General features: G+C 42.2%; 1 protein-coding gene across 1 annotated transcript in view; it reads left to right on the top strand.

Annotated features, from left to right (window-relative positions):
* LOC143283550 (glutamine-dependent NAD(+) synthetase-like) overlaps positions 1-21,175 on the top strand; it is a 60,503-nt gene that overhangs the window by 16,848 nt on the left and 22,480 nt on the right. The window contains exons 7-10 of the mRNA XM_076589795.1: positions 2,376-2,493; positions 14,894-15,025; positions 16,776-16,850; positions 18,159-18,286. Coding sequence (XP_076445910.1) covers positions 2,376-2,493; positions 14,894-15,025; positions 16,776-16,850; positions 18,159-18,286 — 453 coding nt within the window. The remainder of the gene's footprint in view (positions 1-2,375; positions 2,494-14,893; positions 15,026-16,775; positions 16,851-18,158; positions 18,287-21,175) is intronic.

Genomic DNA, 21,175 nt, shown 5'->3' with positions numbered 1-21,175 from the left:
CTCCAGCCTGGAAGTTGGAACAGTGACACTTGCTGTCCAGTGGCTGGCATCTGTATGTGTGCCTGTAGAACAATATGGCACAATTCGGACTGACTCTATGGACCTGCAAAAAAGTGGAAATTTGAATAGGGATTTCAGAGTGGCATGAGGCAGTGCTCAACATCCATTGTTTTATGCAAAAGCATGCATGGATGTACTGCCATGACATGCAGAAATATGTGTGTGTTCAGGGTGGGGCCTGGGTACATATGTTTGTCAGTCTAGGTTTTGGCCTACAGATAACAGTCTGTCAGACTGGAAATTTTTGCAATTGCATTGTGTACCTGTGTATGTGTGTGTTTCTCTGTCATGTATGTATCTTTCATTTTACTGTATTTTTATGTCATCACTTATTGTTTTTTTGGTGTTTTTTTAAATTATTTCATTTCATGTTTTACACAAACGTACAGTGTCGGTAGGCTCTCAAGGCCTGGCCAGCATATCAGGCATCTGTCTTTCTTTTTCTTTTTTTTCAACAACATATGTGGTGTACGTATATGGTGTCATAGATGTGTTTTGTGGCTGATTATAAAAAGACTATTATAATGGGAAAAAACAACAATGTGTCAGGAAGGTGCGTGTTTTGGTATTCACTCATCCACACAAACACATGCACAGACAATAATAACAAAAACACAAGAGTATGAGAGTCTCAATTACTTATTGAAGCAAGAAAAACTCATTCAGCTATTATTATTCTTATTATTCTTATTTTTGTTCTTCTTATTATTATTAACAGTATTCATATAATAGGTGCAGGTCTCATAAAATATGTTCCCAACATATAAAAAAACAAACAAACAAAAATCAGCAGACAGGGAGCTTGTTGTGAAAAAACAAGAGTGGTTGATACAGGCCTGAATTGTACAGTATTAGTCACACAGGAGGTCACTGATAAGAGACACCGATACTAGGAAGATCACATCTCACTGTGGTATGGGTTGTTTGGCGGCGTATAATTTTCATGGCGTTCTCCGTCTAGGCGGTAGATCAGTTTGAGACTGCACCCGATCCAAAGAACCGTCTGGTGCATAAATGAATGTCATTTAGTCATAGTATCACAGGCGCACTCTCACTCCCTGTTTCCACAACATACAGAACTCCCACAACTGTCTACTGATTCATTGTTAATTAGCTTCAATAACAAAAAAAATTCTGGACCTTACTGCACCTTCACATTCAAATCACAATGAGGACAGAAAAAAAAAATGTTACAACAGTAGGTAACTTAATAACATATGTTTTAACAGGTCTGATGTCAAATCATGGAGGGCAAATATTGACTCAAGTGAAAAAAAAGAAAGATAAGATTAACATTAAGTTAGAAATTATGCACATAAAAATTGAACCAACAGCAAACCCTTTAGGAACTGAGATTCCTTGCAGGGTCCTGTGAAATGTTATGCCATAAATCAGTTAACATAATAGTATCCAATTTTACAGAAGCAACAGCAGGAGCTTCGTTCAGTTAATTTATCATGGGAAATTCCATCGCTCAACTGCACATAATGACAGTAATGTTGATTAAAATTTTATATTTACCTGCTCACAGCAGCATAACAGTCTCCAGTTGTTTCATTATTCTTAATGCTCAGTAAATATTATTTAATGCTTTATGGTAATGTCTTTGTGTCTCAGAATGACCGTTTCAGGGGAGGTAAGTCTAAGTATGTGTTGAGACCTTAAACTGAAAGTTAAACTGCCTGTAAAAAAAAAAAAAAAAAAGGACACAGTCAGAAGAAATTGCTCTATTTGGCTGGATGACAAAAGTAATGACAGCTAAATCGCACTCAAGAGTGAACCAAGCAAGTGATGTATATTAAAAAAATATATTCTTTTTGACTGTGAAACATATATGCTTCTGGTCATAGACCCTCAGAACATTAGAAGCATAGCCACACAGGGTCTGTCACTCTATGACCATTCTGAAGTGCATGTTTCATTGTCAACAAAAAGTCAAGCTTGCCCTGAACAAAATTCAGGCAGAATTCAGAACAAAATACATGCCCACATAAACCATGTAAACATTTCTGAGCGCACTGCAGTATAAAGTCAAGTACATATTATGTGTTTATATGAAACTGCCACATATGCAGAAGACATACATTCTCATTCACAGATGTTGACAAAAGTGGACAGAAAGTCCATCCATCTGTGGAAGCTCACTCTCATGTCTTTTTTTTTTTCAACTGTATTTTGGGCCTTGATTTTACAAATAGTATATGGGCACTTTTATTCACTCCATTCTTTACATATTGTATTTGCTTTCTGGAATTGTAGCAGGCCTGTTGCTGGCTTTGTTGTTTTGTATTTTGCTGACATCTCTTGGTTTGCAGTCGCCACATTGATCTTTCCCTGGATGGAGTTGAAATCATCACCAATGGTAGCTCCAGCCATCACCAGCTGAGGAAGATGCACACAAGAGTAGACCTTGTCAAGTCAGCGACATACAAGGTCTGTCATAGTTGTTGCTTAACTAGTTGAGTGCCTTTATAACGTCAGCTGACGTCCTACAAAAAGTGTTGCCATAGTGCCAATAAGATGTCCACTGATGTCCTGCATATGTTCCGATTTTTCCTTCTTTGGAGTTTGGTTCAGTTCACATAAACAGACTCTGAATGGTTATTTGATGTGTCTGGATTTAAAAAATACTAATTGAATGAACATGCATCAGGTAGAAGACCCCTTTCTTCTCGATAATGATTTGCTAAATGGACCACTGGAAAGGGGGTTGCATCATATCCAAAAAAAGGCGTTGAAAACTTTGTCCAGTAAAGGAAAAGGTCCCAGTCAGCGGATTTACACAAGGTTGAAGCTGTGCTTATGATTATAGATAGCCATAGTGATGGAGAAGGATCTCTTCTCTGATGATTGGTTTTGAACACGAAGGTGAATGACAGCAACAGTTTTGAAACTAACAGCCCATTTGATGGTAATTCAGTCCATCTATCCAAGCAGACAGCGTTTTTGAGCAAGTGGCTATGACTGACAGAATACGTGTAGCTAGCGTTGGAAGAGGTGGAGGAGAGGGAGAGGAGTGATGTAAGACGATTGGTGAAATGCCAGCCATAGGGTGTGAAGTGGGCGTGAAGTGGGCGTGGCAGTTGGAGGCCAGTGTATTCACATTTCAGTGCATACTGCAGGAAACAGACAACCACCAATGCTCCACGATTTTCACAAAACGCAGGGTTGAGTGTGTACTGGACGTGAAACACGTGCTTTTTGTTTTTAACACTTTTGTCACTGAATCAGATGGTTCACTGTTTGAAGAAGTGGCAAGCCAGGTGCACAGCAGACGCTTTAATTGGCCCACACGCAACTTGAAGGGAGTAAATGTCATCAAAGAATTTCACCCTCTAACTTGCGAAAACTTTTTGCTGTCAAAAAGCTTGCCAGCTCAGTTTGTGAGAATGTGACTGACTTTTTATATTGACTAAACCCACGTTTGTCAGTGTAGGGACAATGGTTCACTTACATGTCTACTACGAGTAGTGATTTGTTTTTATGAATTAATAGCCTGATTAATTTCTTCTACAGGTATAATCTGACAATAGACATGTTATTTCTAGCTGTATTTTGCTCTTTTCTTTTTGGATGCCTTTACATGGAAGTGGAAATAGACTTTTTTGTTGCATAAAAAATATTATTTCGATTATAAATGCCTGAACAGTTATCTACAATTAAACTAATTGGAAAAAAGCCCAGAAGCAGAATCTACATTCATTTTCCTTCACAAAAACGTTTACTTTCTTTCTGTATCTCCCATAGTTTTTGTGCCAGAATATTTTTTTGATTTATTACTCCCGAATCCTCAAAATTTCCTGGCAAGGGGAGAGCACTTTTTTTTCAAAATTCTCTGGCTCTCAGCTGGTTAACAGTTGGTTTGTTTTTAAACATAATTTCTAACAATGCATTATCCACGGACACACAGAACAATCCAAATGATTGCACAGGCATGAGATTTTTCCGACTATAGTCGGATTTCTGACCGAAAACTGGCTGCAGAGGCCATTTTTGAGATTCACGTAAATCCATAGAGAAAATTGGGGTTGTGGGGGGTGGGGGTGAGTTTTTTTCCGACCGACGAAGGTTGCATGAACGTTGCCCGACTGATCGACAAGACAGACCCACAGCGTTTGCTAAAATGCCCCATGTTTGGATAAGCGAACCAATAGAGAATAAGTGTTCCATTGCTTCTCTGTCATCATTCAGCTTATCCGTATTTGGTCGGAATTACAAAACTTTCGCTCGCAGACTTCACGACTTGCAAAGGTCACGGCAGTTCTGTCTGAGACATTTAGTTCAGAATCTGGCACATCATGGTGTTGGAGGGTGAGAAATCAAAACGAGCGCAATCTCACTGTCTGACCATTACTCTAAACTGTGCCCGCTGTGTCTGCAAGCGTCTGTCTGGAAGCATGCTTAGCGAGAGAATAGCGCAGCTGCCACCTCCCACGAAACACAGTGTTATTTACAGAGCACCAGAGTCAACCCACCCTCTGCCTCTCCCCCTCCCCTTCCCTTTCTCTGCGTCCCCCACACACACCACGCATCACCACAGGTGGCTACACATGGCGAGAAGATGGTATCGCTCCTGACTCATCAACACATGCACTCACAGAAGTGCTGACCAAGTACCTAAGCAACTGTTAACTCTTCACACAACAGTAAATGGCTGCAAAATGTGTTATGTAGTGTAGTGTAAATATATATACATACATATATATATATATAGAGAGAGAGAGGTGTGTGTGTGTGTGTGTGTTTTGAGAGACAGATGTTTGTGTGTGTGTGTGTGTGTGATGCTTTTAGGTAAGTTACCCTTGTCCTAGTTGTTATAGTTATGATCAACAACAAAAAAGTTCCTGATAAAGTAAACGAAAGCACACACACACACACACACACACGTGCGCACATACACAGAGAGAGAAAGAGAGAGAGAATGCACAACCTAAATTAATATAATATACATGTATGTGTGTGTGTGTGTATGTATATATATATATAGAGAGAGAGAGAGAGAGAGAATATTTTCATGTCTTTAGATCCCAGTGGAAAGTTAATAATGGACTGCATACTACCTGCTTTGTGTATGTGAAGTTTGGAACCACATCATTAGACACGCATGTCAGAAAGTACGAACAGCCATGACAAAAGGAGAGAGACACAGAGAGAGGGGGATAGGATGGAGGCAGACGATGGAGACAGATTTATAAATCATATGCACATCGCACATATTGCCACATGTCATGCCATAGACCCTGACAGCAATGATACATAGATACGTACATCATCACGCATACAAGCTGTTTTGCATATGTGTTTTCTTCTTTATGATGACTGACAAAGACGGAAACAATGACATCAACATTTAGACGCATAAGAGAGGGAGAGAGAGATAGAGACTGACAGGTAAATAGACTGAAAAGAGATAAGACAGACACAGAGAGAGAGGGACACACACACACACACACACACACACACACACACACACACATGGGTGCCAAATACATTTTGCCTATGTCATGCCACAGACCCGGACAGCAGTGATACATGGATACATCATCATGTATACATGTTGTTTTGCATGTGAGTTTTCTTTACATGAAGACAAAGACGGCAACAATAATACACACACACAGACCCATGCAAGAGAGAAAGAGAAGCAGAGAGTGAAAGTCAGACAGAAAGAGAGTGAGTAAAATTGTATTCCAAAATATGTCCTATGGGCGCACATGGAAAAAAACAATAGGGTCCAAGGTAATCAAGAAAGCATGAGCGCTTGCAAGAGAGACAGAAAGAGAGAGAGAGAGAGAGAAACTGCTGTACACATTTTGAACAAACCATGCCAGAGACGCAGACAAATTGATACACACATCTGCATGCATAAAAGGTTGTTTACAAAGACAACGCCAACACTAAATGCATCACGTAACAAGAACAGGACAACAACTACAACAACCATAGCGTGCTCGTGCAACAGTCACCATCATCCTTGTTTTCTCCAGCTGTACACTGTGCCATCACTTGGTACAATCAAACTTGCCAGTACTTCCAATTGTCTCATGGAGAATGTGAGGTCACACACACTTACCTCAGTAACAATACTTTTCCAGCAAAATTCACACTGTTGACTTGCTGACCCACGCTGTCTTTTCACTTCATAACATTTTAGCGACAGATTTGCCAACTGTACCTATGCATACAAATGACTAGTAAACTTTTAGCCTGACTTCAGATAAAAGATAGGCTAGAATTGGCTGTGATTAGCCTGACTAACCCATTTCTTCATCTTAGACTCAAAGTCCTTAAAGTCCTTCTCTCACTGACTTAGTCACTGTTCGATTGCTTGAGATATTTTTTCTTAATCTTTTCATAAGCTTAAAGTTAAAACCCAAGCCATGCATGGTTCTAGATATCTAATCAAATATTTACAATAATAACTACTTACATAGATGTCAACTTACACATAGATACATACAAAGTTTAGACATCCATATATTGCTTTCATGTGATTATGCACATGATAAGATCTATCATCTACACACACACAAACTCTGTTTATTGTCTCTGGTGAATGAAATACTTTTTATTTGCGTCCACACACACACACACACACACACACACACACACATATATATATATATATAGAGAGAGAGAGAGAGAGAGAGAGAGAGATATTGCAAGTAACTAAATTAGGGATTCAAAAGCTCAAGATCAAAATTAATTCAGATTGCACTCTCTGTGTCTCTCTGTATCCATTCTCTCCCTGTTCCCCTCTCTCTTACTCATATGCATCAATAACTGATCTGCATGTAAGTGTGTGTGTGTGTGTGCGTGTTTGTGTGAGAGAGAGAGAGAGAGAGTGCATGCTTGCGTGCATGTGTGCGTGTGTGTGTGTGTGTGTCTGTTTCTGTGTGAGTGTGTGTCTGTGTGTACCCGAGCGTGCATGTGTGTTCGCATGGGATCATAACTCTTTGTTCTGTGGCTGAGAAAACACATTCTCTGATTCTGTAACGAGGGTGCCACAATTGTCAGCTGTTCTGTCAAGAGAGTCTTGAGCTGCTGTTGTTTGCTCCTCAGTCCCCACACTTTCCTCAACAAATTGTTGACAGTGGCATGTGTCTCCTCGCCTCCCTGTTCCCCTAACAGTGCCATTCCTGTTCCCCATCTTCTGATCCAGGGAGTGCAGTGCTGTTCCAACAGATGTTGTTTTGGAATCACTGCAACGTTGGGGAAGACTTGTCTGTAAAATGCCATGTAGCTGTGGATTGATTTTTCTATGTCTTCAACCTCGTCTTCACAGATGGCTCATTGGTGTGATATGCGCTGATGCACATCTGAAAAAAAAGAGTTCAGATGAGTAAATTTACCGCAGATAACTCTGGCCCTTTCCTGAATGTCCTTGTTTTTGGTGACCTCAACAGTCTTGTCAATGACACTCTGACAGATATTTCTGTACACGTCTTTCTTCAAATATTTGTTGCAGTGGTTTCCGACCAGTGCCCTTGCATGGTAAGCTTGGGGACAGATCCTGTTTTCCTGCAGAGTCTTGTCCAGATTTGCAGCAATTGGCCCAGTTCGAATTGGCAATGAAGTCATGTTTGTTTTTGTTTCTTTGATAACTTCTTTTTGTTTCTCAATCTTTTTCTGAAGCTGTTTGCTGTTCTTGCGTTTTGCTTGGCAGTTGAGATTTTTCAGATAACTCTGCTGCCTCGTGAGCTTTTGATGTCCATGACATGTTTCTGAAATGGTGCAGAGAAGCTGTCAAATTGGGTACCGTCTCTATCACTGGCAACTGATTTTGCTAGCTGTTCATCCAATTTATGACATTGTTCTTCCAACAGGTCGTGATGTTTCTTGACAACGCCCAGCAAGATATGAAGGTAGGGTGGTGTCACCTGCTTCAGGTCTATGTCTAATACTGGTTTTCTGACCACATTGTTGTACAACTGTGCATTTTTCTTGTTTTTTCCTGCACGGCGATACTACTTGTAATCGCTCTTGATTTGAGCAACTGACCTTAGTTTGATGTTTCCTTCATTGCATTCGGGGGGGTGTTGGATCACTGATTTGTTGCTGTACAGTACAGACATGGGTGGATTCCCTGTGCACCTGACAAGCCATACAGTTTGGTCAAGAATTCATAATCCCCAAAGACAAAAACACGCGTTTGTTTGCCTCTCCACTGCATGGTCTCAAGTTCAGTGATTTGGTCTTTGTATGGACCTAGTAGCCTTCTCAGGTTCTCTGGAGTGTCTTTGCATTCAGCAATATTAAAGACGCTAGTACTGAACTTTGAATTGGCATTGACTGGGTTTGCTACTTGGAGCATCAGTTTGAATGACCCACCACCATGATCACCGCCAATCTTAATCCACATTTCGTCCTCTGGAATGCTGCCATCATGCCATGACAGTCAACCTTGACTGTCATAATCATCCAGCAATTTGATGACATAATCTGGGACATTATTGATTCCTGCACAAGGTGTTGGAACCAGCTCCATCTCCTTTGCGTCCTTATTCCAGATTTCTAGAGTTCTCATCTGGCCTTCTACTCCTGCATGCTGTGCTTTCAGTTGTGCTGCTTTTTCTTTCTTTTCACTGGCATAATGTACCCCAAGCCTTCTGTAGAGACATTTCAGCATTCTGTATTTTGTCAAACTGATGCCTAGTATTGAACTGCACCTTCTGCTGTTACAGACACTGAGCCACATTGGGCCTCACTAAGGACCACTTGTTTCTGTGCCTAACATGCTGTCTTCAGTTCTGTGCCCTGTTGCTTGGCTGCATCTTGTTCCATGTCTCCAGATACATTCAGCCGGATTTTGTTCATAACTTTTGCTCTCTTCTTTCTCAGTGGTGTTGGGGCCTGTGCTGATCTTTTCCGGGGTTTCGTTATTTTTTGGAAGATGAGTGGTTGTCCACCAGTTTGGCACTTGATGGTCATTCTATCTTTGGACTCTGACAGCTTAATGTAGGCACATTTTGTGAAATACCTTTCCTCTGGTTTTATCAGTGGTACCTTCAGACGACTCAAAGGCCCCAGAATGTGATTTTTGAATGGAGACAGTGCTTTATCTACACCAGAGCGAACTCTCCTAAGTTTAGGTGCAACTTTAAAATGTTTAACTGGCATTGAAGTGGAATCCAAGGTGTCAGAAAAGGAAACGTCTTGAACAGGCTGGTGGTCTGGTTGGGGGCTTGGTCTTAAACTGAAACTTTTTTTTGGTTTTTTCTCTGGTCGTCTGCCTTTGCTTTGCTTTTGAAAATGTGAACAACCTGCACACTGGCTGGCTGGGACACTGGGGTCAAAGTGACACCACAAATATGACATTGTTTCAGTATCTGCTGATGTGCGGGCTATTGTTGTGGATGCGTTTTCACATTTTGGTAGAAATTGTAGCTTTGTGAAACAAGAAGCACAAATCGAGTTTGAGTGCACTCCCTCCATATCTTCCAACACATTCAAGTTGAAAAACGTGTTGATATCTGAAGCAACACTGACACAAGTTTTCTGTTGTTTGCTCCTATCTTTTTCTGATCTCTTGGACCTTCTCCCACACAGTCTGCATATGGAATTTAAACGCTGTAAATGTTCAGATAGTGAATGATCACTTTGATCCATCTTGATGGAATCGACCCCCCAAAATAAAACCGACACAAACAAAACAGATAATATCGACAAACAAGTTTTGTTGTTGAAACAATTACTACTTTTCACAAATAAGAATGACAGACAACTATTGTTGCTACGACTAATTGATTCTACGACTTATCTCCATTTATACATAAGTAACACTGATATACAAACAGTTATTTGCTACAACAGTAACGTATTTATTCTAATTCTTCATCCTTATTCCACATGACATACAACCATCTGTTACTTCAACAACTTACACCACTTTATTATTATTATTTGTATTGTTATTATCATTAAATAATATACGGTCTCAGATTAAAGCCAAAGAGATATTATGTCCCCGGCCCCGGCCACCACTCCCTCTCCCAAGCGTGTCAGCATCAACACCCACCAGTGCACCGCGGGTGAGAAAACTCGCGCACAGGATCTTCACTGGCTGGCTCAGTGAACCCCAGCACACATCAGTTACACACACTTGAAATAACAAGTAAAATCTTTACTCACAGACCTATACTTTGTCCCAAATTCTTCCATCTTACACAAGACACATTAAGCAACAAAATTCAGAAATATCTAGCCTCTGAAAACTTGATGTAAAAAATTACATCAGTTTTAACACCACTAAACACAGCATGCCCGCTCGATACACACACAACAGCACAGTGCGAAAGCATGGGAAAGAAGCGGCGGGAAGGGAGAAAGAGGCCGTGAGTGGTACAAAGGTCTGGCACAAGCCAGCTTTAGTAGTGTCAAAGAACAGTTGAATTTAAATCGTCAGATTTGGAAGAGGGTAAACTGCCGTGAGGTACCTGATTTCGTTGATCGTCTTCAATCATTGACAAAATGAGAAAACTCATAAAGAATTAGAGGATTTTTGCAGCGGAAATCAATAAAGGAGTGAAAAATCAGTGGAACTAGGCCTGGCAAGATGAGATCGTGAAACAGAAGTGAAGAACAAAAAAATAACTTCACGGGTAGGTGACACCATTCACAAAATCGACGCAGCGGGCGAGGCCAAGTGCCATTGGTGTCAGATTGTATGGGTGCACCTCTTCAGTCTAGGCACGGAAATCTGTTTTCAGATTTACATTAAAAACAGAGCGTCTGTTTTCTGGAAGGAAAGAAAAAGAAAAGCCGATGGGCCATCAGTTCTATATCGTTTACCGACCGGTCAAAAATGAAAACGAAATGCTCTTTTGAAAGCATCGTTTGTTGACCCCTTGAGAGGCGATCCAGTGACTTGTCAGAGCACCAGAATCGAAGTCAGAAAGTTTCACCGTTAAGGTTGATTGAAGTTGTCAAAATGCTGATAACGATCCCTACATGGCACGCATTGATATCACTGTGAAAAGCACGTACTCACGCGTGCACATGCACACATAGGCAATCCATCACACACACACACACACACACACACACACACACAGACATGCGAGCGAGCGCACATGTACGCACACACACACACACACACGCACAAACTTGTGCGCACACACAGATACACGTAAACGCGGGTGCTGGTGCGCTCGATCTCCATCCCTGTCAAGCCACAAGGTCCGTGGGTACATCTGCTTGACCCTCTGTTCATTCAGCAAAAACTGCAAACATTTGCCACTTTATGCACAAGTAACATTGCATGGAAACAGAAACTTTGTAGCAATTGACGTCAGTGCTTTTTCTGACACAGCCGAGGCTGCGGTACAGACAGTTCATGGCAAGAGTCCATTTATTTAGATTTGGGACCTACAGCCAGATTACCAAAGTTACACATGCACGCACAGACACAGAGCTGAATTGAATGCGCACGCGCGCACACACACACTCTCTCTCTCTCTCTCTCTCTCTCTCTCTCTCTCTCTCTCTCTTTCTCTCTCTTTGAAAAAAAATCACATGAATGCACTCACATATACACATACTGTTTTTTATTTTATCTCTCTCTCCTTCACACGTGCACATGTGCACACATATGAGCGCTCACACAGAGCTTAATAATATGCACATGCGTGCGCACACTCACACACACTCTCTTTCTCGCACACATACACAAACACACAAACACACACACACACACACACACACACACACACACACACAGAGAATTGTATTCAAAGCAATGCACATATATGCACTCATACAAACTTGCACTTTTTCCTCCCACCTTCCCCCCAATCTGTCTCTTTGTCTTCCCCTCTCTCCCTCTTTCTGTCTCTCCCTATCTCTCTCTCTTTCTTGCATATACACACAGAGTTGTATTGAACACACACACACACACACACACACACACACGCACATGCACATGCACATGCACAGAGAAAGAGATCTATTGAATTTGAAAGCATTGCATACACATGCACAAATACAACTTGCATTCTTTCCTCCCACCATCTCCGCTCTCTTTCTCTCTGTGTGCCTCTCTCTCTCTCTCTCTCTCTCTCTCTCGTTTACACACAGTTGAATTGAAACCACACATACACACACGCATGTGCACATTCACGCTCGCTTGCTGTCTCTCTCTCTCTCTTTCTCCCTCACACACGGAGTTTAGTTGAACACACACACAAACACAGTCCATTCTGGGGAACTCTCAGCGATCAGCTATTTTCAGCAGAAGAGCAGTTGATTTCAGAGGGGAAAAAAAGTCACTCCCCAACCCCCGCCACCTCCTGCAGACTTCACTTTCATGATTTGCTGAGGTACCCCTACCCTCTCTCTTGAGTCTCCTACCAGTGGTGAGGGAAGGTGGGGGTGGGGGGAGGAGGAGGGAAGGGTATGAAACCACTGTCAATGACTGTGGCAACTTTGGCATTGAGCCAAGACACTGACCACAATTCTAGCTGAGAATCCTTGACTGCTGAAAGTGATATAACCAGTCACAGACCCACTCCCTCCTCCCTCCAGTCATTCCACTTCCCCCTTTCTTTGCTCAACCAACACACATGCCTGTCAGTGGAACAGAGACTACAGCTGAAGAGACCAGATGGTCAGTTATATTGGTACAGTGCAAACTTGTGTGCTAAGAACATTTTCCTTGAAAACACCACACACACACACACACACACACACACACACACACACACAAAGAGAGAGAGGCCCCCTAAATCTCTTAAAAATCACCAATTTCATTTTCAGCCATGGGCTTTGCCAACCTGGACCCTGGCCAGTTTTCAGAGGAAACTCTCCTGGACAATTCCCCAGCCTCTCTCTCTCTCACACCCACACACACTCTGTCTCTCTCTCTCTCTCTAACTCACTCACTCACTCACACAAAGAGTTTAACACGCACAGAGTTGCATTTAAAGCAGTTCACATAAATGCACACACACAAACTTTTAACTCTTTCCGCCCATGTCCCTCCCGACCCCCATTCTCAATCTCTTAGTCCATCTATCTGTCTGTCTCTCTTTCTCACATACACACAGAGAGTTGCATTGAACACACACACACACACACACACACACACACACACACACACACACACACGTGAGACAAGATTTTTAAATCATGTTCCTAAGGCTGACTTTTACAGGTCTGAAAGCAAAAACACTTCAGTTTAGGAAGAATTGGACTGATTTTTTTGTCTTCTCTGGGTTGGAATACCTAGCAGCAATGGTGGCCCACAAGTGCAGATTTTATGGTTTGAGAAAAACCTGCAGCTTCAGGGGGCTTCGCCCCGACACCCCCACCAGGGGCGTTGCCTCATGGACCCCCACTGGGGTCCTTCTGCGGCCCCCAGGACCCCACCTTTCAGACTCAATCACATTTTCCCAATCTCATGCCTGTTGCATGATTATTAACTATTTATTATCCACAGAGGAAGGTGGCAAAGTGGTTAAGATGCTTATCTGGAAATACAGTGTCCGTGAGGGTCTGATTTGGAATCCTGGTTTTGTCCTTTCTTCCAACTTTCACAGGAAAATCAAATTGAGCATATATTCATTCGAATGAGACAAAAACTGAGGTCCTGTATGTAGCATGCATGTGGCGCACAGAAAAAGAACCCATGGCAACAAAAGGATTGTCTCTGGCAAAATTAAATGGTAGAAATCCGCTCTGATAATTACAGAAATATATATGTATGCACTCAAGGCCTGACCTGCACATTGGGTTATGCTGTTGGTCAGACATCTAAGCAGATGTGGTGTAGCATATGTATATATGGATTTGTCTGAAAGCAGGGACGCCATGTTGAGAAACTGAAACTGAAACATTCCTCAGTCAGACACAAAAAGATTTCAAGTGATAACTTCATTGCTGACAGTACGTCATTCTTGGAGCAGTAATAACACTTTACACGTTTAACCTGTAAGCTGCCTTGCTAACAAGATAACTCATCAGCACAGTCATGTACACTTTGCCATGGAATAAGTCTTGACTCTTCACTGAAATACCTGGACTTTTCCTCGGCATATATTCACTCAGTATATTCATAAAACCACTGGTAGGTGTTTGTTTTTTTAATGTGCATGTCTCTGCTTCTGTACAAAAGCAATCTCATCTTCAGACAATACAAATGTCTGAAGCAAGCCTGCTTTGGCATAAAGATGGAAGTTTTTGATATGCTAACACAGTGCATGTGTACATGGCACCCAGGACTACTTATGTACTGATATCTGTGTATTGTATTGTATTGTATTGTAATACTCTTTTTGTCACAACAGATTTCTCCGTGTGAAATTCAGCTGGGGTCGCTACACTGACAGCGCCACCTTTTATTTTTTTATTATTTTTTTTTCTGCCCGCAGTTTTATTTGTTTTCCTATCGTGTGGTGTGTTTGACAAGCATGGGGAGTTTTGGTTATGAAATTGCGATGCACAAAAGCACTGATAAAGTATATAAAATATATATATATATATATATATAAAATTTTAAGTGAAACCATCACCAGATTTGGTCCTAACATCGTCTGCACATTAGAATGGGGAAATGTTAATGTATAAATCTGGTTTCATGCATATAATTATAAACTTAAAGCAAGCTGCTGGTTGCCACCCAGTATACTTGCTTTTTGTGCATGGGGTCCTCCCCCCATCACCACCCTTTTTTGTTGTTGGTGTTTTCAGTTAGAACCATGGTTACCTATTTACCTATGATGGCTTTACCTCTCTTGTTACTGTCTCTGATTATTCAGTTTTCTGGAAGTGTTTGTTATTTCTGTGGTTTACTCATTGATTCATTCATTTCTGTGTTGGAACTATTGATTCATTTCAGTGTGGAGGAGCGTACGTATACAGCAACCTGATAGGTTGTGATGGGGAACGAGTTTTCTATGATGGTGGTACGATGATCTCAGTGAATGGCCAGATAGTTTCTGAAGGTCCTCAGTTCACACTGGATGAAGTGGTAAGTGCAGTCTGATTGTATAGAAATGACTTCAGAGCAAACTAGTATCTCTCAGCTGTCCATGTCTTGCAACTCTGTTCAAAGCTTAACCATGTTGTTCAATATTTACTACACTTACAGGCAACGATTCACACCACACACTTTGTAAGATAAATACATCCACACTCAAGACTTGCATATGTGTACACACACACACACACACACACATACACACACATTCTGTCTCTCTCTCCCTCTCTCTCTCTCTTACATATCTGTGCACACATACATTTGTTGTTAATCATGACAATTAAAACATAGAGTTATCACACCAGATGAGATAGGACTGGTTAAAAGATCTGTCCACTGTGTTAAAGAAGTAGCAATAATTTCTATCAGTCCCTACAGTCAAGAAACTAATTTTATATCCAGACTTTGAGCTCCTCTCAGAACAGAAGGAAAATGAACACACATGCTAACACATACTCACTCACACACTTACAGTTGCTCAATACAGTACATGAACAGCTCTTTCTTTTTTCTTCTGTTTATTTTGTTGGCTAAGAAAAGTCTGTAGAAACTGGCTCTTGGGTTGGGAGGAACCAACAGGTTAGGAGAGAGGGCTTGCAGGGAAATCAAAGGGAAAGAACAAAATCACCTCACATAGAGGCAAATTTCTTTTCTGTTCGTCCGTCACAGTTCCAGCATCAGCAGTCCACAGAGAACCATTGATGTTAGGTCACCAGGAGGCCACTCACCAGAGGAGACCCTGCACTGCTGCTGAATCACCTCGGTGGTGTTCAGTGGTGCCTGTTCTGATTCAACGTACTTAGGACACCACTTACCAAGCCCCCTACTAACGACAATAATGGCTTAGTCGCGGAGCCAGACTGAGTGAGCGTCTCTCCCAGTGTGGAGACCACCACCACATCCCTCAAACAACAGTCCACTATGAATCTGCCGACACTGAAGACACTGACAGGACTCACCCCAAGCACAGAAGCGGAGGGGTATCGAAACTGAGGTCACCATGAGAGCAGGGCATGAAAGGCCACAGACTTTGAGACTGTTTTGTTTATATTGATGATGATGGAGGAGGAGGATGACGATGACAATGATGATGTTACTATGGAGGTCCATTTTGGTTTGGGACTGCATGACAAGGCTGTACTCTATGCTTCCTGTCATAATGATATCCCGGCGTTAACCAGGCCCGAGAGATACAGACACTTGCAGTGTTGGTCAGGTAATTAGAGCAACACACCCAAATACGCATCCTTGAAGTGGATGACACTCGACTGTGTGATCCCAGTCTCCCCATTTAAGCCCACAGCACACTCAACTCTGGGTAGGAGCCGGCCACGGGCCAAAAAACCCACCTCCGCTGGGATTCGAACCCGCGTCCTCCCAGCCATCAGTCCGCGACGCTAACCACTTCGCCACGGCGGCTGGTAATGTTCACATATCTTTAACTAAAACTGGATCCATTCATAAAAAAGGAAAAGCTATACCTGTCTCTATCAATATTCAGATCTTAGTATTATTTCCAGATAATTGTCACTGGGCCTGATGCTTTGTTCCTGTATGTATGTGTGTAAATTGTGTAGGGTTGACTGACATTTCTTTATTAGGGGTATTTGAAAGAATGAGAGAATATTCACCTGTTCCATATCCTGCATGGTATGGTTTTTGTTATACATGACACAATTTGATAGTTTTACTGGATGTGTTTACAGTTGAGGTTTGACACTCCAATATGGTTTGCTTGCAGTGTACAGTGATAGCAGTCATTGATCTTGAGGACATCAGAAGTTACAAGCATGGTTTCCGCAGCAGATCAGAATTGGTTAGTGTTTGAAATTTCTTTTTTGTCTCTGACTAGACTGTTTAAAAATGACAAATGACTAAACTTTGGCATTTTGTAATGTGCATTCATATTTCTTTTACTATCATATTTCATACCAAAGACCCTATATACAAAGACACATCACTGCCATCATTTCCTTCTTTGTCAGTGCAAGCCAAACTTTGGGTTACATCCTGTGTTCTGGGCTGAAAAAAGAGCAGCTGTGATGAAAAGCTGTACTGAGTGACAAGGATGGTTTTTTTGGTCAGACACACTGCACTCCGTGAAAATATGTGAGGCAAGTAGAGAGAGAGAGAGACGTACACAGAGGGAAAGAATGAATTTTATTTTCTCTAAGGGTTATAGAATCAGCAGAGCAATGCTTTTATTTCATACAGCCTTCAAATTAAATGGGAGGAGTGGGGAGAGTGAGAGAGAGAGAGAGAATCAAAGGGAGAGAAAGAGAAGTACCAAAAGAATAAACAAACATTTTCTAGCAATGAGTGGATGAGCACAGATAGCTATCCAAAAATGCATGAATAGAAGGTAAAAAGAAAAGAAGACAGAAATGGAAAAATGAAAGAATAGGATGAGAGCCAAAGAGAGAGAGAGAGAGAAAAGTATTACAAAACTGATAATACAGTCATGTAATTTTAAAAATGGACAGGCCATACACAGTCAATTGTACATTGTTAATATGATAAACAACATCATTTGAATGACCCCCCCCCCCCCCACAACACCCCCCCTCCCCTCCCAACCCCCCTCCCTTACCTCGCTGACATTTATAGACAGGAATGAAGAGAAGGTGTAAAACAAATTTCCCTTGCAATCTCGTTTGCACTGTGTTATGGAACAATTAAATTCTAGCAGCACAAGCATGGCCTCCATCCTTTGGCTTTTTGCCATCCGTCATCCTGATTTTAGCCCTTCAGAAAGGTACATAACTCTGCAAAAATCAAAAACCATTGCAGTGATCTGTCTCAGGATATAGGGTCTCTGTTCATATGCGTGTGTGTGTGTGTGTGTGTGTGTGTGCATGTGCTTGCATACAATCCTGTTGTTTGTTTTTGATTGAGGATTTCAATTGTATTGCAGTTCCGTCATCCTGATTTTACTATTTTTAGCCCTTCAGAAAGGTACATAACTCTGCAAAAATCAAAAACCATTGCAGTGATCTGTCTCAGGATATAGGGTCTCTGTTCATATGCGTGTGTGTGTGTGTGTGTGTGTGTGTGTGTGTGTGTGCATGTGCTTGCATACAATCCTGTTGTTTGTTTTTGATTGAGGATTTCAATTGTATTGCAGTCTACCAGATCCAAGCCTTTCCCAAGGATTCCAGTGGATTTTGCTTTGTCTAATAGAGATGATGATAACTTGCTGCGAGCTTCCAGCCCCATGCAGTTCACTTTGCTGAGCGCTGCTGATGAGATTCGGTGATTATGGAACTTCTAGTCACTTGTATTATTTGCAAATATAAATAGTAGTAAAACACAAATGTCATAAGTCTCCATTTTATTCCTGTGTGGTTACCAGTATTGCCAATTTGTCATGTTGCAGCTAGTCAAACTACTGTAAAGTTCGGTCTATAAGCCGCAACTTTTTACCCCAGCTTCAACCTCTGTGGCTTATACAATGATGCAGCTTATTTGCGGATTTTTAACTATTCTTAGCTGCCCTTCAACTCACCAAAATCATGATTTCTGTCCATGAATTTTTGGATGAGCTTCAGGATAGTGTGCTAACTGTTCACATTTTATAAATCAAATCTGCACACATTAAAGCCTTCAGATCAGCATTCAGTTCTACTCTGCTCAAGCGTACACCCTCATCATGCCGAAAACGCGACGTTATGCCTATGATGCAGCCTTCAAATTGAAGGCGATCGACCTAGTAGACGACAGTGCAAGCGACGAACCAGCAGTGACCTCCACCTTCATGTTCATGAAGTGAAAGCAAGGCTGAAGTCAGTGACAAGATGGCAGCGAAGTTGTGCTGGTTCTCTTCAACTCAGACACTGAAGACGAAGATTTTAGTGGATTCAGTGAGCAGGATGACGTTGAATAAATGTGACTATCCCTAAATTATGGATCTTATTTTCGTTGTGTTTATTTATTATTTTTTTGTGGCACTAGCAGTATTTTCGCTTGCTTTTCTTTGTGTTGTTCCCGCTTGTGTTTATTTCATAACCTACAGTATCGACAGCTTTTCAGTTGTATCAGTATGTGTTCCGGTACCGGAAATAAGTGCGGCTTATAAACCGGTGCGGGTTATGTATGTATAAAGTTCAATTTTTTTCCAAAATTTAGTGGGTGCGACTTATATTCCAGTGCGCTGAATAGACCGAACTTTATGGTATTCCTTCTTGTGTAAAAAAAATACCTGTGTTCATGGACACCTGTTGCCCTTTGTGACTTTCCCATTATGATATAACTTGATATGTCTGTTATGCAGCAGTAAAAATGATTGAATAAAGGCAAGAATTTAGAGCTGGGGAGAGCTTGTAATGCTAGCCCACATTTTTGCTTGATTGTCACATGGAAACACATTGGCTCAGTTTATTGTACTAGAAAAAACAAGAGATCAGTTATGTTTCAGATTATTTGTGCAACAGTTTAGATTGGCAAGTTGGTACATGGTTAGTCTTTGTCAGTTGAAAAGCTGAGGTGCAATCAAGTCAATGTTTTAAAGAATATCTATACTTTAGCAGCCTACCAATTGAAGCTGTCTATAACAAAAATAGCAAAAATGACACTGTTCACTTGTAGTCCATTTCTTCTTGTCCTGTTGTGAGCAACATGATGTGAGGGAGCTTATCCATGGGATCTGATATGTAGGATTGTAAGAAATCTTAGTTTTTCATTTACTGCATTCTTACATGATTTGTTAGTTAGGCTAAGCCTCCCGAAACCTGGAGGGGATCAGGCTGGTGTTCTCTTGACCCTCTCCCGGGAGGGTCACTACCTTGTCGTGGTCGGGAGGCTTAGTGGCCAGTGATCGAGCGAGCTATGTCGGCGGGGGCATCAGTGCTTCTTGGGGTTTTCTGCTCTGGTCCCAGGTCTTAATTGACAGCCTACATAGCCATCGTAGCTGTTAGGGCTGAATAAGTGGTGGTTTTTGTACTGATGCCCCTGATAGGGCTTCCCATGCCGAACAGGTCGTGAGTGAGGCCCAAACTAAATGTGACCCACTGTCCCTTTCGCTATTTTCTATTCTTCTTTTTACTGCCTCTTTTCTGTCCTCAGCTCCCCATCAAGCCTTCTTTTCCACATTCTTTTTTTCTCTGCGGCCTTCTTTAGGCCCGCCGTGTTTGCCGTGCGGCGCGACCTGTGATGGAGGGGAATGAGATCCTGGGGATTGAGAGAGCACGCTGCTCTCAACACATCCCTTTGGCTCGGACCTCTCCTAAGACAGGCGGCACACATTGGCCCGTGTGTGTCAATCGGCTACCCCTTCGTGGGGCTGGGTCAAGACTGGCAGTTTAGAGGCTAACGAAGGTAACCCCCGTAGTGCTCGGTTCTCTGTCCCCGGGAGCTGGGCATGATCGGGGGGGAACACGTTGGAGCTAGGCTGTTGGTCGTATATCCCTCCCGAAACCTGGAAGGGGTCAAGCTGGTGTTCCCTTGACCCTGGCCCCTAAGTTGGACCCCATGGTGGGTGGGTAAGGGAGGGATGAATTTACATTTTTTTCAATATGAATTCCAAACAATTACACCCCCCTAACTTTGGAAAAAGACGACGACAAGGAACAGACGACTCAGACTCAGATTCGGAGGTCGTTGAGACCTCTGGATTTTGGCCATCGTGGCTTGTGATGGAGGGCACTGATGACGACAAGCCCTTGTCGGCTCTCAGCCCCTTCGCTATCCAGAAGGGCTTTCAGTGTCTGGCAGGATCGCTGAAATCCATCAAGAGGCTGAGGAGCGGAGCATTTTTAGTGCAGAGTCAAAAAGGCAGACACAGCTCCTTCTCAAGGCGACCACATTTGTGGATAGGGCGGTGAAGGTTTCCCCTCACAAAGGTCTCAACTGCTCAAAGGGGGTCATCAGATGCCCGGAGTTGAAAGGTGTGTCTGAGGCTGAAATCAAGAGCGAGCTGTCCTCTCAGGGAGTGACCGACGTGTACAGGGTGACGGTGAGGAAGGGGTCAGACAGAGTCCCAACCAACACTTTCTTCCTCACCTTCTGCTGCCCGGATGTCCCCAAGGACATTCGGGTCGGATACCTGATAGTGAGTGTAAGCCTGTACATGCCGTCCCCTCTAAGATGTTTCAAATGCCAGAAATTTGGACACGTGAGAGACCGATGCAAGGAGGAAGAGGCGTG

This window comes from Babylonia areolata, chromosome 6 (assembly GCF_041734735.1).
Source record: "Babylonia areolata isolate BAREFJ2019XMU chromosome 6, ASM4173473v1, whole genome shotgun sequence".
Lineage (NCBI taxonomy): Eukaryota > Metazoa > Mollusca > Gastropoda > Neogastropoda > Buccinidae > Babylonia > Babylonia areolata.
Note: the sequence above shows the minus strand (reverse complement) of the source record. Positions and strands in the feature narration are given on the sequence as shown.